This window comes from Anomalospiza imberbis, chromosome 3 (genome assembly GCF_031753505.1).
Source record: "Anomalospiza imberbis isolate Cuckoo-Finch-1a 21T00152 chromosome 3, ASM3175350v1, whole genome shotgun sequence".
NCBI classification, from domain to species: Eukaryota; Metazoa; Chordata; class Aves; order Passeriformes; family Viduidae; genus Anomalospiza; species Anomalospiza imberbis.
Window position 1 is genome coordinate 77,588,427 of NC_089683.1, and position 13,866 is coordinate 77,602,292.

Sequence of the window (13,866 nt, forward strand, 5' to 3'; positions counted from 1 at the left end):
AGAATTTCTTCATAGTGTATGCTCTTCTCTCAGTTTGAATTATACAAAAGATATCTTTGTGTGGCAAGCAACATAATTTCAATTTGAAGTGTATTTCTGTAATGACCTTTGACAATGTTAATGTTTATATATTACAAAATAAACTTTTGATCAAGGTTATGAGCAGAGAAATTAAAGCTGCTGTCATGGTATGGAGAAGTAAGAAACCAAACATGCAAAAAACATTTATATGATCAAAAGACTGCTTCTGATACTAAAAAGGTCAAATCAACTTAAATTACTAATGTAATTTTTGTATAATCAGCAGTCAGCCACCAAAGTCTGTATCTCCTGATTTACCAGCTTTGCAAACCTTGCAAATCTTTGAATCCAAATTCAAAAAAGGATTTAATTTTGTTTATCTTCTGGCTTACAGCTGGGCTAGTGTAGAGTAACCTTGAGGAGTTACCTCCAGGACTGCTATGAAAGGCTACAGCCAATCATGTCTTTTACATTTCCCTAGCACAGTCTTTTTAAATTTCCTCCTACCCCTGCAGTCTCTCCAGTGAGAAAAGCACATTAAAGCCCAGTAAGAAGAGGAGCAGCAGGATTTAGAAAGCCCAAGGAAATATTCTTCGGATTTATACTTTACTTTTATTAAATAATTTACTTAGTTGGTAAATTAGTGTCTAAGAAAGTTGATTTTAATGCTCTTAATTGTTGATTGACATCTCTAAGTATTTTCCAAGAACCAAAGCTGTTCTGTTGCTATTTTGCAGGTGGCTGCATGCACATGAAATGTCCTCGCCCTCAGTGCAGGTTTGAGTGGTGCTGGAACTGTGGCCTGGAGTGGAACAGAACCTGCATGGGAGATCACTGGTTTGAGTAGCAGGGCTGAAGCCAGTCCGTGTTGCTGCTAAAGCTTGTTTTTATCAGGGTCAAATTGTGAACCACTTGCTTAAACAAAAATCCCAGTGGTTTTAAGGACACAGAGTTCAGAAGTTGGCCTAGTTTGTTGGCTTTTTGCTTTATTGCATACGCAATCATACCAAAATCACATTGAAGTTATGCCAAGGCTTTTAAATCCATGAAGTTAAAAGAATAATTGTTTTAATGGACAGACTTGCTCATAGTGGTACAAAGAGGGGTAAATTACGACTTTTTGAACTTGCAGTATATCAACATGGACAGTTGGCAGGGTTACCATGAGGAACCTTACTTCACATTTATAGTCATGAATCCATAACTCTTGCAAGAGGGAACAACCTGCATATGTGTGTGTGTCTGAGTGTGCGAGCATCAAGGAGGGGGGAAGATGTTTCCTGCATCATCTGCTTTTTTTCTTTGACCACTTCTTCACTCATTCAGCACAATTTTTTATTTCAAGGCAGTATTTCTTAACAGCATTTTTGGCAGAGGGAAGGCTGTGGCTCTTCAGTGTTTTCTCAGGGTTTCTTCCTAACAGGCTTTCTGCAGGGGTTTTGCTTTTAAATGAAATTCTCATGGAAACACCCAGCTTTATGCCATACTTGTGCTTGTGTATTTGTGATATACAACACAAAGCCAGCCTACCTATTCATTATAGACTTTGTTATCATAGGAAGATTAGCTAAGGATGCAGTTTCAGCCCTGTCCATTACTGTTGGTGCAGTGGTAACCGGATCCAGTTATGTATTGTGCAAGCTACACTCACAGGGCTTCATTTTTCTTGTACTTATGGAATGCTTTGGACATGGCAAAGTGAAGCAGGAGGAGACTTCTCAGGGCTTTTCTCTACCATGATTCTTCTAAATTGAATTAGAATATGAGTGTGATTCTGAAAATATATTTATTGCTCTAATGGTGTGGGATAGAGGGACAGCTTCATTTTACAATGTTAACACAGTAAGTAAAGTTTAATAGCATTTCCAAGTCTGAACAATTTTACTGTTTGTGATCTTAACATTGATGTTTTACTCTGAAATTAAATGGATAATGTCCACATCCAACACACCACGTAAGGATTTACACAATTTCATTCTGGAAAAAAAAACGCACAATAAATAAAGTGGTCAAAATTTTAAAATTTATTTCTTTTTTTTATTTGAATACAAAGTAAGTGAGTACAAAAATATTGGGTGGGTCATGCATTGCCTTGACTGATTCAAACTCCCAGCTGAGAGGCTAGCCCTTTGATCAAGACATAATGTTAGCACAAAATAAGTTCCACTACCATAGTCTTCTTTTATCAAGTTTGAACAAATATTTTGTATGGCATGACTGTAGAGTCCTGAAAATATGGGTGGGCCTCACATCAGTGCAGAGCATGAAGCTTGAGGCATGAAAAAATCCCAGGCTCACTAGAAAAAATGTCAAACTGCTGAAAGCAGTGAAATATTAATCTGTCTAAACTGGAAGAAACATTAAAGTCTGAGGAAACAAAAGAATGAAGGCATGAGGTGCCAAAAATGAGAGAGTGAACTGGCAGAATAAAGAAAATGAGAAAAAAAAAAAGAAGTGGCAATGAGAAGACAATGAACATTTCCTAAAGGCAATTCTCCTATTTGGCACTGCTGAAATAAAATTTAAGCAGGAGTAGCTACACTGAAGTGTAGGAATGCAATTGAATGTCGCAATGTAGCTCATTTAAGTATTTTGTCTTGACAGGGGTATTTTACTGTGAGCTCTGATTATCTCATTATTTGATTTTCTATATCTGGGTCTATTTTACAACGTATATGGCTAGTTTCCAGCAGGCTAGGGGAAAGTAACAATGCTTAATTTTACTTTGATCATGTGTTACATGGGAGTTCATCACTATATTTCATGTTCAAAAACATTCAGAATCAAAGTCTGAATCTTCTTTTTTTTTTTAAGTGTCTTTCTCATATAGGAAGAAGAAGTTATTCACTAGAAGTTATTCACTATAAATTATTCACTATAACACAGTTTCACTGAGTTAGAGCCTGGCCTAACATATTAATGTTTAAATTGTTACACAGAAACATGTGATTTATGCTCCTGGATCAGGGTCCATCGGAGTCAATGGACTACAGACCAGCTCATGGCCTGGGAAGGGCATGCCAGGCATGAGTCATAAGGCTAGAATAGAAACACCTCTTTCTTGGGAGAGCTTGTCAGAGAACGGGATTATGAGCATTTGTCTGAGATGTAAGCAAGGACAGGAAAGGAGAATAAAGAAAGGAGTTCCAGTATTGACTCAAGGTTGTGTCACACAGTCCAGATTTTGCACTCTGCCAAAGACAAATGTGTATTCTGAAGAATTTAACAGAACATTTCCTGATCTTCTCTGTATTAATACTATAGGTCTCCATGCATACATGCACAAACTTTGAGATGGTACAGGGTGTTAATCTGATTTCTTTTTACTCTAAGATTCTCATAGTTTTCACAATTTAAAGGGCATGAAAATTCAGGATTAATTCTCTGCTGACACCATAAGAATGCTGGAATTCCTATAGAGATGTGTGAATTGAACCTAAAAATTGTCCTACACTGGTGAACTTTTTTTGCATGGAAAGTGCCATTAAAAATATATATTTAAAATATCTTGAAAAAATCCAATTTATTTTGCAATTTGAAGCAAAACAGAACAGAACAAACCAAGTTTTCGGTGTCTATTCAGACTGCTCCTCTTATTTCAGCTTTGAAATATCAGAGTGAAATTCACCTCACTCAACTTCAGCTCTCTGGTTGGTTCAGTAGCTTCTGAAGGTTGTTGTGCATGTGCATGGTGGAGCCTGCTGAGTTTTTAGTACAATTGCTCATGGCTAGAGGTATGATGGCAACATCCCTGCCAGAGACAAGGCACAGCTCCAGACAGGATGCACAGGACCTGTTCTGTGTGCTCCTGCACACTCTTGGCTCAGTTGCTGCATGAGGAGGGGAATCTTCCTTTTTTTAAAACTTAGAACACTGGCATTGTTTGCTGGCATTCATGAAGCCAGCCTTGGCAAACATTTCCTCAGGGTTGGCACGCACATCTCTGGAAGTGGTCCTGGGCAGCCGTGGAGGGTTAATGAAGACAAACAGGACTCAAGCATGAAAGAAGGTAACAAACCTGAGGGCTTAAGCAGATGAAAAGTTTTCAAGAGTTTGTGGGTTTATGTTCTTGCCTAACAATACACTCTGCAAACAATGACATTTAACTGTATGTTCTAAGAAGGTGATTTATTGTGGAGCTATAAGGCAAAAAAAAAAAAAGTCTGTACTTTTTCACATCAAGGTTTGGCTTTGTTAATTGAATTCTCTTTACCTTGAACCTTCTTCATCTTTCAGATTAAAACAATTACAGACTTGTTCTTGGTACTGCAATCTGGGATCCTTTAGTGCATGTTAAATTGATTAAGTACTGGATGTATGCTTAAATATTCAATAATAATTATCATTATAATAATTCAGCTCTATATTTACAATGAAAATTTTTAATATTTAATTCCAGCTGGGACTGAAATACGAACACCAAGTATATTAAGAAGAAAATACATAACAGTTTGGGTTCCTCAGGAAAAAGCATATCTCAAAGTTTAAAGTAAATAATACTTTGGGAACTGTGACTTTGACTAAAATATCATTTATATGTCTGTCTTGTCTTGTCACAAAACACAAGCCAAATTATTTCATTTTAAAGGGTACACTTTTAAAAAAATCTCAGTAAATGGCACTCCAGAAGAAACATTATGCCACTGATGGGAAGTAACAGTCAAGCTCTGAAAGAACAGCAAGCGGTGCGAAATGCTATGTGCATATGAATAGTGAGGTACCATCTCTATTGCAAACCAGCGTGGTAATTTTTGCCTGCAGATGTTGTCGATCATGTAAGCTGGAGTGAAATTGGTATTTGTGGAGGGAAACATGAGGCACTTGGAGGCAAGAGGCCAGATTCCAAGAGATTCTGCAGGTTTGGAAGACTGGGAAAATTCAGCCCTTTGTGCCGAACTTTCTCACACTTTGAGTAACAGCCACTGTTACGTTCCTCATGTTGACTGTGCTGCTCAAACCATTACACAAGTAAATCATCATATGTGGGAAGCTCAGGAAGCAACACTTGCAGCAAGACTGGAAGGATAAAGCATAAAATCAACTCTGAAGATTGGTTAGCTCCATTCTGACCTAATTTGTCTGATACAGTGTTTGACAAGGCTGGTGTCATGCTTTAACCAGTCAGCAAACTGAGTACCACGCAGCTGCTCATGCACCATGCCCCAACCCCTCTCTGGGATGGGGTGGAGAACCTGAAAACGGTAAAACCTATGGGTTGAGATAAGAAAAGTTTAATAATTGAAATAAAGTAAAATATCATCATCATGAAATCACAGTAAGGAAAATGGAGATAACCAAAAGAGAAAAAGGAATAAAACCCAAGATGAACGAGTGCTGAACAATATAATTGGTCACTACCCACCGACTGATGCCCAGGCCTGCCCTGAGTAGTGATCAGCCCCTCTCAGATGACTCCCCTAGTTTATATACCAATCATGTCCTTCTGTGCTGTGGGATATCGCTTTGGCCAGGCCAGGTCAGCTGTGCTGGCCATGCTCCCTCCCAGCTTCTTGTGCACCTCCTCACTAGCAGAGCACAGGAGACTGAAAAGTCCTTGACTTAAGCATTATTTAGCAACAATTGAAACATCAGTGTGTTGTCAAGATTAGTCTCATCCTAAATCCAAACACAAGCATTGTACCAGCTACTAGGAAAAAAATTATCCCATTATCCCAGCTGAAAACAGGATATATGGTGATGGCTGATGGAGAGAAGCCCTACACAGACATAGACAGCTGCAGTAGCTCTTAACATGTAGGTTTTGTTTCCAGGCTGCAAAATTCTCATTCTTCCTTCAGTTCCTCCTTAAGCAACATAAAAGCCTGAAGAAGACAACACCAGATGAAAGTTTCCAGGAGAAGGAAACTCCATGTCCAGTGGTTCTTGATGGTCCTTCAATAGCTTCACCCAGATGTATCTGACAGCACAGAATTATCAGTGATTCAACAAGAAGAGACATATATATTGCTTTACATTTCATCTGATTTATTTACAGATTTTAAAGAAATACTTCTATCTCTAATTAGCAAATTTATCAAAGCACCTCTCCCTTCTTTTCAAACATGTTTGTCAACTGATTCCTTTAATGTTTATTTGTATATGTGTTTTATGTGTTTGCCCATGTGGTTCCCCCTGTGTGTCACCTACTGATTTCCAGCTGTGTGTATCTCATCTTCAGATAGTTTAATGCTCTAGAAGTTGGCTTGATTGTCTAGGAACTACTGGAGTACGTACTGTCAATAGTGTCTTCTCATACTCTGGGTAACTGTGTGCTGCCAGAAAAAATGTCAGTAGCTTTAAGGAAGCAGAAAGGGAGGCAAGTTGAGAGAAGCTCATTTAATCATATGGAGAATCATATTTAATGTAGTACTTTGTGTATCTCTAGGAATATCTTTTTTTAGAAATCAGGCCATATGCTATTTCTTTTTTCTTCATTATTATTAATAGTGCTTTTTTTCTTTGCTTTTAATTTGTTTTTCTTGTCTCTGTCTCCATTTTTCTGAAAAATGGAATAATGGTTCTATGCCAGTACATAAAATATGCAGCAAGACATCACCTGTTACATTACTTTTTGGCTTTTATCCCTAGAAAGCCTGAGGAATTCACATAATCTATGTGGCAGGGAAGTGCCACTATCTGTATTTTACAGTTGGGGAATTCAGTCCAAAGAGAACAGCCAGACTACATGGAGGCTAAGCAACAGCTCAAATGCACATCATCCCTTTCCTCACAATTGGGAATATCTGGCTGCACCAAAGTAGAGGCCACCTGTGTGCTGGGATGGTGCTGACATGGGCTTAGGGACGCAGGAAGCAAGTTTGAAGTTTAAGGTCCAGAGAACACCAGTGTGATATTATGGACACAGAGAAATAACTTTTTAAAAGGTAGTATTTTCAGTGGCCTAAAGAACAGTGATCTAACCTGACATCCTTTGCAACCACTGGGAATTTTACTGCTGGCTTCACTGGGAGAAAACTAATTTAGACTTTGAAAACACTACTTTCTTTGGCATTTTAGCAGTGCATAGGAGATCTCTGGGAGAACGTGATGTCCCAGTTTCATTTTGTCTGTTTGTTAGTTAAATATTTAATCTAAAAGACATATTCATGCCCACCTCATATTCTCTCCACCTCATTTTCGTCCAAACTAAAATCCATTAAGCAGTGATGTCACACTGTTTTTAAAAACTTTTAGTTAAGTACATCTGAAGCAACACACTGTACACGTATTCTTACTTGGTAGATGATTGTATTGTCTGCCTTATAAACAGTAATCCTGACAGCCTGCCAACTTCAGCTGCTGGCTACCAGGCCAAAAGCTGGTTGAATGATGGCCTTAAGTAATGCTCAAAAGATAATGCTAAAATGGAAAGGAGCAGTCTATACAATGAAATAATATCCAGACACTTCTGTTGGCCAATATAATGTTTTTCTTGGAATGGATGCTAAATGCTCCTGAATAGGTTCAGCCAACTGAGTTTGTTTATGCCTGGAAGCTAAACCTGGAAAGCTCTGCACTGTGCTTTTCCAAAGTAGAGAGATCACAATATGATCAAAGGGTTTGAAGTTTTTTTAATGAAAAGCTGAAGTCCATGTGTTCCACAGCTGATGGAGTTAAAAATCAGAAAAAAACAATCACACTAAGCTACAATGACATTTTTCAAGTACTCAGTGGAACAACAAATGCCAGCTTTGCTTTTTTTTTTTTTTAATCTGTTTTTCAAAGGCTGTGATATTAACACTAAACTCAGTCACCTAATGAAGCTGAAATCAGTTTCGATTCAAGCTTCTAAGTTTAAGTGGCGATGTAACTGAATCTAACATTTTACCAAAATATTATTCAGTATTTGCTTAGCAAATACTAAGGTGCTAATTAACTGAGTGGCAGTCACTCAGGTTCTTACTTTATTTCAAAAGTACAATAATAAAGGCTATTTCTGTTGCCTCATTCTGTTGGATTTTACAGAAAGCAAACATGGGCTTCAAACCAGTGTGAGCAATAAGCTCCTGCATGGTAGAATATCTTCTCCTGAAGTAGTGATATCTTCTCAGTGACATTTAACGTGCACAAATTAAAAAAGATCAGTGGCATTTCATTTTTAGTCCTCTTTATTGTGTGAGCTCTGGGGTAGAACTGAATAAATAAAATAAAGTGAAGTCTACACAACTGAAAGCCTACTTTTTTAGCTGTTCCAGTACAGCTGTGCCACAGACCTACCTGACACTAGGCTTGGTAGATAAGTGCATTATAGAAAATCAGCTGTAGATCAGCAAATGTACATATTTACTTATGCCATTATATTGGAGTATTTTTTAAGGCTTTTGCCAGTCTATAAAACTCATAAACCCCTTCCCTCCTCATGAAGGACTCCTTCCAAAAGATCTCTGCAATGAGTGATGGCTGAGGAAGTCCAACTGCTTACACATCAACTATGTTATCATCTAGTGAGCTGGGGCATGCTTGCCATGCTTGATATTAGTAGATTGCTGCCATGCTTGATATTAGTAGGTGCTCATCTCCCACTTGGGCTCCCAAAAAAGGTCAGGTAGTCAAAGGTCACAATCACATGTGCTTTTAAAAAAATACCTTCTTTGAGTGTCTAAGCAAAGATAGTGCGCATACAAAAAAGAGCACAGTTAAAACTTTTTCTCTGATTCTGAATGCTGTGCAGGATGGAAAAATCTGGCCCTGAGAAACTTTACATCAATACATTTGCTTCTTCAAATAACAAATAAGTCCATGATCCAGAGCTCTTTGTAATGACTGCACCCAGCATCACTTTCCTGTTATGTTTCTAGCAAACAGTATAAATGTCAGAGTATTTTGCTAGTGGTGTTTATTTAGACATTTGTATTAGATTGTAAAAGGCCTTAGCAGAACTTTAGCAAGTCTCAGAAAAATTATGAATATTTATTATTATGTAGCACTAGTTGGCCCAAAGAAATAATGGTTTTACTGCCTTCACTCCATTATGGAAGAGAGAACCTTTTTTACAAGCATTTAAGACTTCACAGGTAAGATGATCTTACGAGGTCCCTTCATATGTGTTCCTACAGCATTGTGTTCACCTACTCCCAAATGAAAATTCCATCTTTGCAAAGTATTCAATGAATTATTTAATTGCTTGAAAGAAGAAAGAGAGATCCAGAAACATTTCCTATTAATGCAGTTGTTGTCTCAGATCCAGCAGCTTCCTTTGCTAGTCACTGCCAGAGAGATCTCCATACCAGGAGGTTTTCCTGATACTTAACATTCCCTAATTTCCCTCCCTTTCAAGCTATTAAGATCTCAGGAGAATAAACGTCTTACGGGTTTGTTAGGTCCACCTACTATCATGGGCATCTTATTATGCAAGTCTTTCCATGAATTTACAGAGTGCCATTGCAAGCAGTTTTTAAGTCCCATTTGCTTTCATGGCAAAGCAATTCTGCAACATGATCCCAGCTGCTAGTGATGTGCAACCTTTTCATGCCAAGGTATTAATAGTCACCTTATAATTATGTAATCAATATCATTGGTAAGTTTAATGTTTTCGTTTTCCTGTTAATGTTTCCTATCCCCTTTGTTCCCTGATTGGGTGGAGTAGACAGCAATCATATTTCCACCTCACTCATTCTATTAGGCTTAATAGGCCAAGCTTAAAAGCTTGAATAAACATTTTTGTAAACATCCTAGAATCAAGTATGAGTGATGGACTTCAGCATAAGATGCAGGCGTGATTGCACCACCACCTTCTGTGGCATTCATGCCTCCATGTCTCTAGTGGAACCACTCCTGACATGCACTAAATCATACCACATTGTTCACTGAGACATCATACTGGCAATTCATAATCATCCTATGATAGTCTACCTCACCCAAAACCTTCTTCACCTTGTTTCCAAGTGATGTGCTTCTGGTTTATGAGGTGTCTACACTTTCTTGAAGGTTTTCTTTTTCTCAGTTTCTGCATTTATACAGTTCTAGATGGCTGCTGCTGTGCATCTCAGGATATAGGCAAGTTACTGCAAAGTGAGCAAGTACAGAAACATCCTTTGATAATCACCCAATGCGTGTTTGTATTCTCAATGTTTCTTTTAAGTGCTACATGAGCATTTTTTTTACTACTTTAAGGTACTGTAAATCTGCTATGTTCAATGCGTCTGGGCTTGAATACCTCCAGTGTGGCAAGTTGTTTGCCAAATGTGTTTCAGCTTTTTATCCTGAAGGTTCATCTCTATTGGTAGAACTCACTTAGATGTAGATTAATGTAGTGGGTTGACACTGTCCAGCAACTAAGTACCCACTCAAATGCTCACTCACTCCCACATCCAGCAGGATGGGGGAGAGAGTAGGCAGAGCAAAAGCAAGAAAACCTCATGGGTCAAGATAAGGACAGTTTAATAACTAAAGTTATGAATAAAATAATAATAATGATACACAAGCAATCACTCACCACCTCCCACAAACGGATGCCCAGGCAGTCCCTGAGTAATGGCTGCTTCCAGTTTTTATTGATGGACATGATGTTATATGGCTTGGAATATTGCCTTGGTCAATTCAGCTCAGCTGCCCCAGCTGTGTCTCCTTCCAGCCTCTTGCCCAGCCCCAGCCTAGTCAGTGAGGTACCTGACTGGGAAAAACAGAGAGCCTTGATGCTGTGCAAGCACTGCCCAGCATCAGATAAAACACTTGCATGTTATCAACAGTTTTAGTCACCAATCCAAAACCCAGCACCATACCAACTTCTAGGAGGGAAATCAGGTCTGTACCAGCCAGACCCCATGCAAGGAGCTTGCTTTACACTGGCCAGCAGGATGCTGCTACACCTGGGGTCACAGCACCACGCATCCCTCCTGCCTTGGGTCCTTAATGCTCTGAGCCAAACATGGCTTGAACCAAGGATTAAGGGCTGTTTTTCTCAGTGCGAGCATTAACAGGTTTTCTGTACTTGACTGGCAGGCTACTTTTATAAATTACTTAGCAAAAATTGGCTGCCTTTGAAAAGCCTCTGTGGGAGGACTGACAGACAACTGCACTGACAGACAGATGGAGACAGCAAGGAAGGTAGGCCAAACCCCAGACAACTATATGAAATTCTCACCAAACTACTGGGGCATCTGGCATAGCATCAAAGAGATGAAGCTGAGGAGGTTAAACAACCTCATTTTAGCATTAAGTGATGGCAACACAAAGCATTAATCTTTCCCAGTCCAGTCCTAATTTCTGCTTCAAATTGAGATCAGAAGTTCTCCATTAATTTAGGGGGAAAATTTTTGCACAAATTTGGATAGGTGCTTCTAGTAAACGGATTAAGACACACCCACTCCACCCCCTCTTTTGGGACTGTACGGGAAGGATGAAGAAGTTTGTTGGATTCAACCCAGAAACTGGGCCTTTCCTGTGGTGTTATTGAGTGATGTTTCAACTGACTCATGGGGAGAGTAAGGTTGGCATTCATTAAAACACATCAGTCATGAAAATGATATAAATTATCTGATTCATTTTCATCAAGCGTCTGCCTGCCTCTCTCTTGACTACAGATGAAGTTTGGAGCAACCACGCTCCTTAACTCTGGTATCTCCATTAAATATCTCGAGTTGGTGGGATGACACCAGCAGCAGTCTGCCTGCTTTTGGCTACTATTTAAAGATCATTAGGACAAAGGCAGTGCACCTCCCAGCTCACCAGGGAGGACATCTGAGTCACAGCTGACTACAAACTGTTTTCTGTAGTGCCAGTAGCCCAGTGAAACAGGGATTGTAGAACCAACTTTATCACTTCGTGCAGCTTCAAAAAATGTAACACTCAGAGGAAAGATGAGAGCAGGAAAGACATAAAGGTGGCTTTCAGTGATCTCGTTCTTCAGTCTGCCAGATTCCAGGCTGGGCCCATTTATCAGCAAGGAGGGAATAGGAAGAGTTTCCAGAGGGGATTATAATGGCTTTTTATCAGTAAGTGCCAGTGTTTGAAATACCGCCACATAATCACATCCTTGTATTGTCCTATTTAGTTCAACATCTCATAGGAAATTTTTACAAGTATGTTTTGCTTCATTTTTATTGAAATCATTGTAGTATGATGATTGGCAGAATATAAACTATATTGCTAGATAATAACTTTAAAAAAATTTAAATGAGAAACATTTTGAAAGAACTTCTGCCAGTCTTTATTGCAGTACCGAAGAAACCTTAAATTAAAATAGTATTTTGCCTTTTCTGTCATTTATGCACTTTTCAGCATTTTCTCCAGAATTCTCTTATACCACTGAATAGGGCCAAAATAAATTGCATTCTATAGACATTGAGAAGAATATAAAGGAGGTATAGCAGGTATGATTTTATCCCCTCTATATGCTTCTTGGAATATATACTACTCTATAGCATGGATAAAGTTCTCATTTCTTTATGTAGAAAGAAATTTTTAAAAACCTCCAAAGCTCTTTTACAGATTTTTTTTTCCCCAGAAAGAAAACAAAACCACTTCACTGGTCAGAAAATTATTCAAAAACACATGTAACATTTTGACAAATGGTAGTACCACCATGTTAGCAACTTCAGTGCACCAGACAGACAGCAATGGCTTTTCAGAAACCAGTTCTCTAAAACAGGGTTTACTGTTTCTAGAGACTCTAAGACTTCCATACTCTGAGAGAAAATATAATAATATTAAAATCTTCTTATGTAGCTATAGATCCTGTGCAGTTTGATCATGTCCAACTTTAGTAAGAAAGGAAAAAAGATTTTTTTTATTAACAACTTTTTCCCTTTGTTACTACTTACAGACATTGCAAATCTTGAATTGCAAAGTTCCTAAGTGGTGGTACCAAAACCCTGCTGAACTACCACAAATACAGGAGCAACACTTCAGTCAGATTTCATTCTTTGAATCACAAATGTTGATGTCTTCGCATCAACAATGAATGTTGTTATAGACATGTCAACCAATACAGAAAATTAAGAACACTGGAATCTGCATTCTACCCACATCTGATTACTTGCCTAGCCTTGAGCAAAATGCATGAATGACATGCATCCTGTGACAACCAGCTTCTTCCAGAAACCTCTGGCAGAATTATTCTGTGACAAAATAGCTCCTTCTGTAGTAAATTGCTAAGGAGCAAAGTTGCTCCAAAGATTATTCAACATTTCTCATTTAATAGCCAAAAAAAAAAAAAAAAAAAAAAAAAAAAGGCAAACAAACCAACCCCAGGAGATGCTTTTGCTTCAGTTTTGGCTTCTTATCCCCTTAAATAAACAAAGCAAGCATCTTTTTGTTTCGCCAATAATTGCTTGAAGAGTGAGCAGAGGTAGGAAATTTCACTTTGGAAGCTGAAAACTGTCTAGGATTATACACATTTGGAAGAGCTTTGCTATAAAGGAAAGTATTAGGCATGCTTTTTCCCTTTGCCATTACAATCTCTTAGATCCCGACACTGTAATTTTCATTAATTACGCTGGTAGCTATTGTAGCTAAGGGACAATGTTTTGACCCTGTACACACAAATGGCTGGGTTATCAAATTGCCTGTATAGTACAGAGGAAGCTGTTAAGTAGCATGATAAAACAATTTTATCATCTCTTTCCTCTGCTGCTGTTCAGGCTGCCTCTGCATACTTCAGTCTCTACCAACCAGGAGGGCCAAGCATTTCGACTAAAAGGAACTGCACATGAGGATTTATGTGACTGGACACTGTAAAAAAGGTAATGGAAAAACTGCACTTGCAGAACAACATCTGGACTTAGTGACACACCCCTCTCTCACTGACAATCCTGATTCCTCCTCTTTGCCCTTGATTTTAAGTTAACTCAACATCTCTGATGAGAACATAACTCATCCCAGATGATGACTGTCACATTCCCACAT

At 38.5% G+C, this 13,866-nt stretch overlaps 1 protein-coding gene across 2 annotated transcripts in view; it reads left to right on the forward strand.

Annotated features, from left to right (window-relative positions):
• PRKN (parkin RBR E3 ubiquitin protein ligase) overlaps positions 1–2,044 on the forward strand; it is a 683,121-nt gene extending 681,077 nt beyond the window's left edge. For both annotated transcript variants that reach the window (XM_068185226.1, XM_068185225.1), the window contains one exon: positions 759–2,044. In XM_068185226.1, the coding sequence (XP_068041327.1) occupies positions 759–868 (110 nt within the window). In that variant the 3' untranslated portion in view covers positions 869–2,044. The remainder of the gene's footprint in view (positions 1–758) is intronic.
• Positions 2,045–13,866: the final 11,822 nt, after the last annotated feature.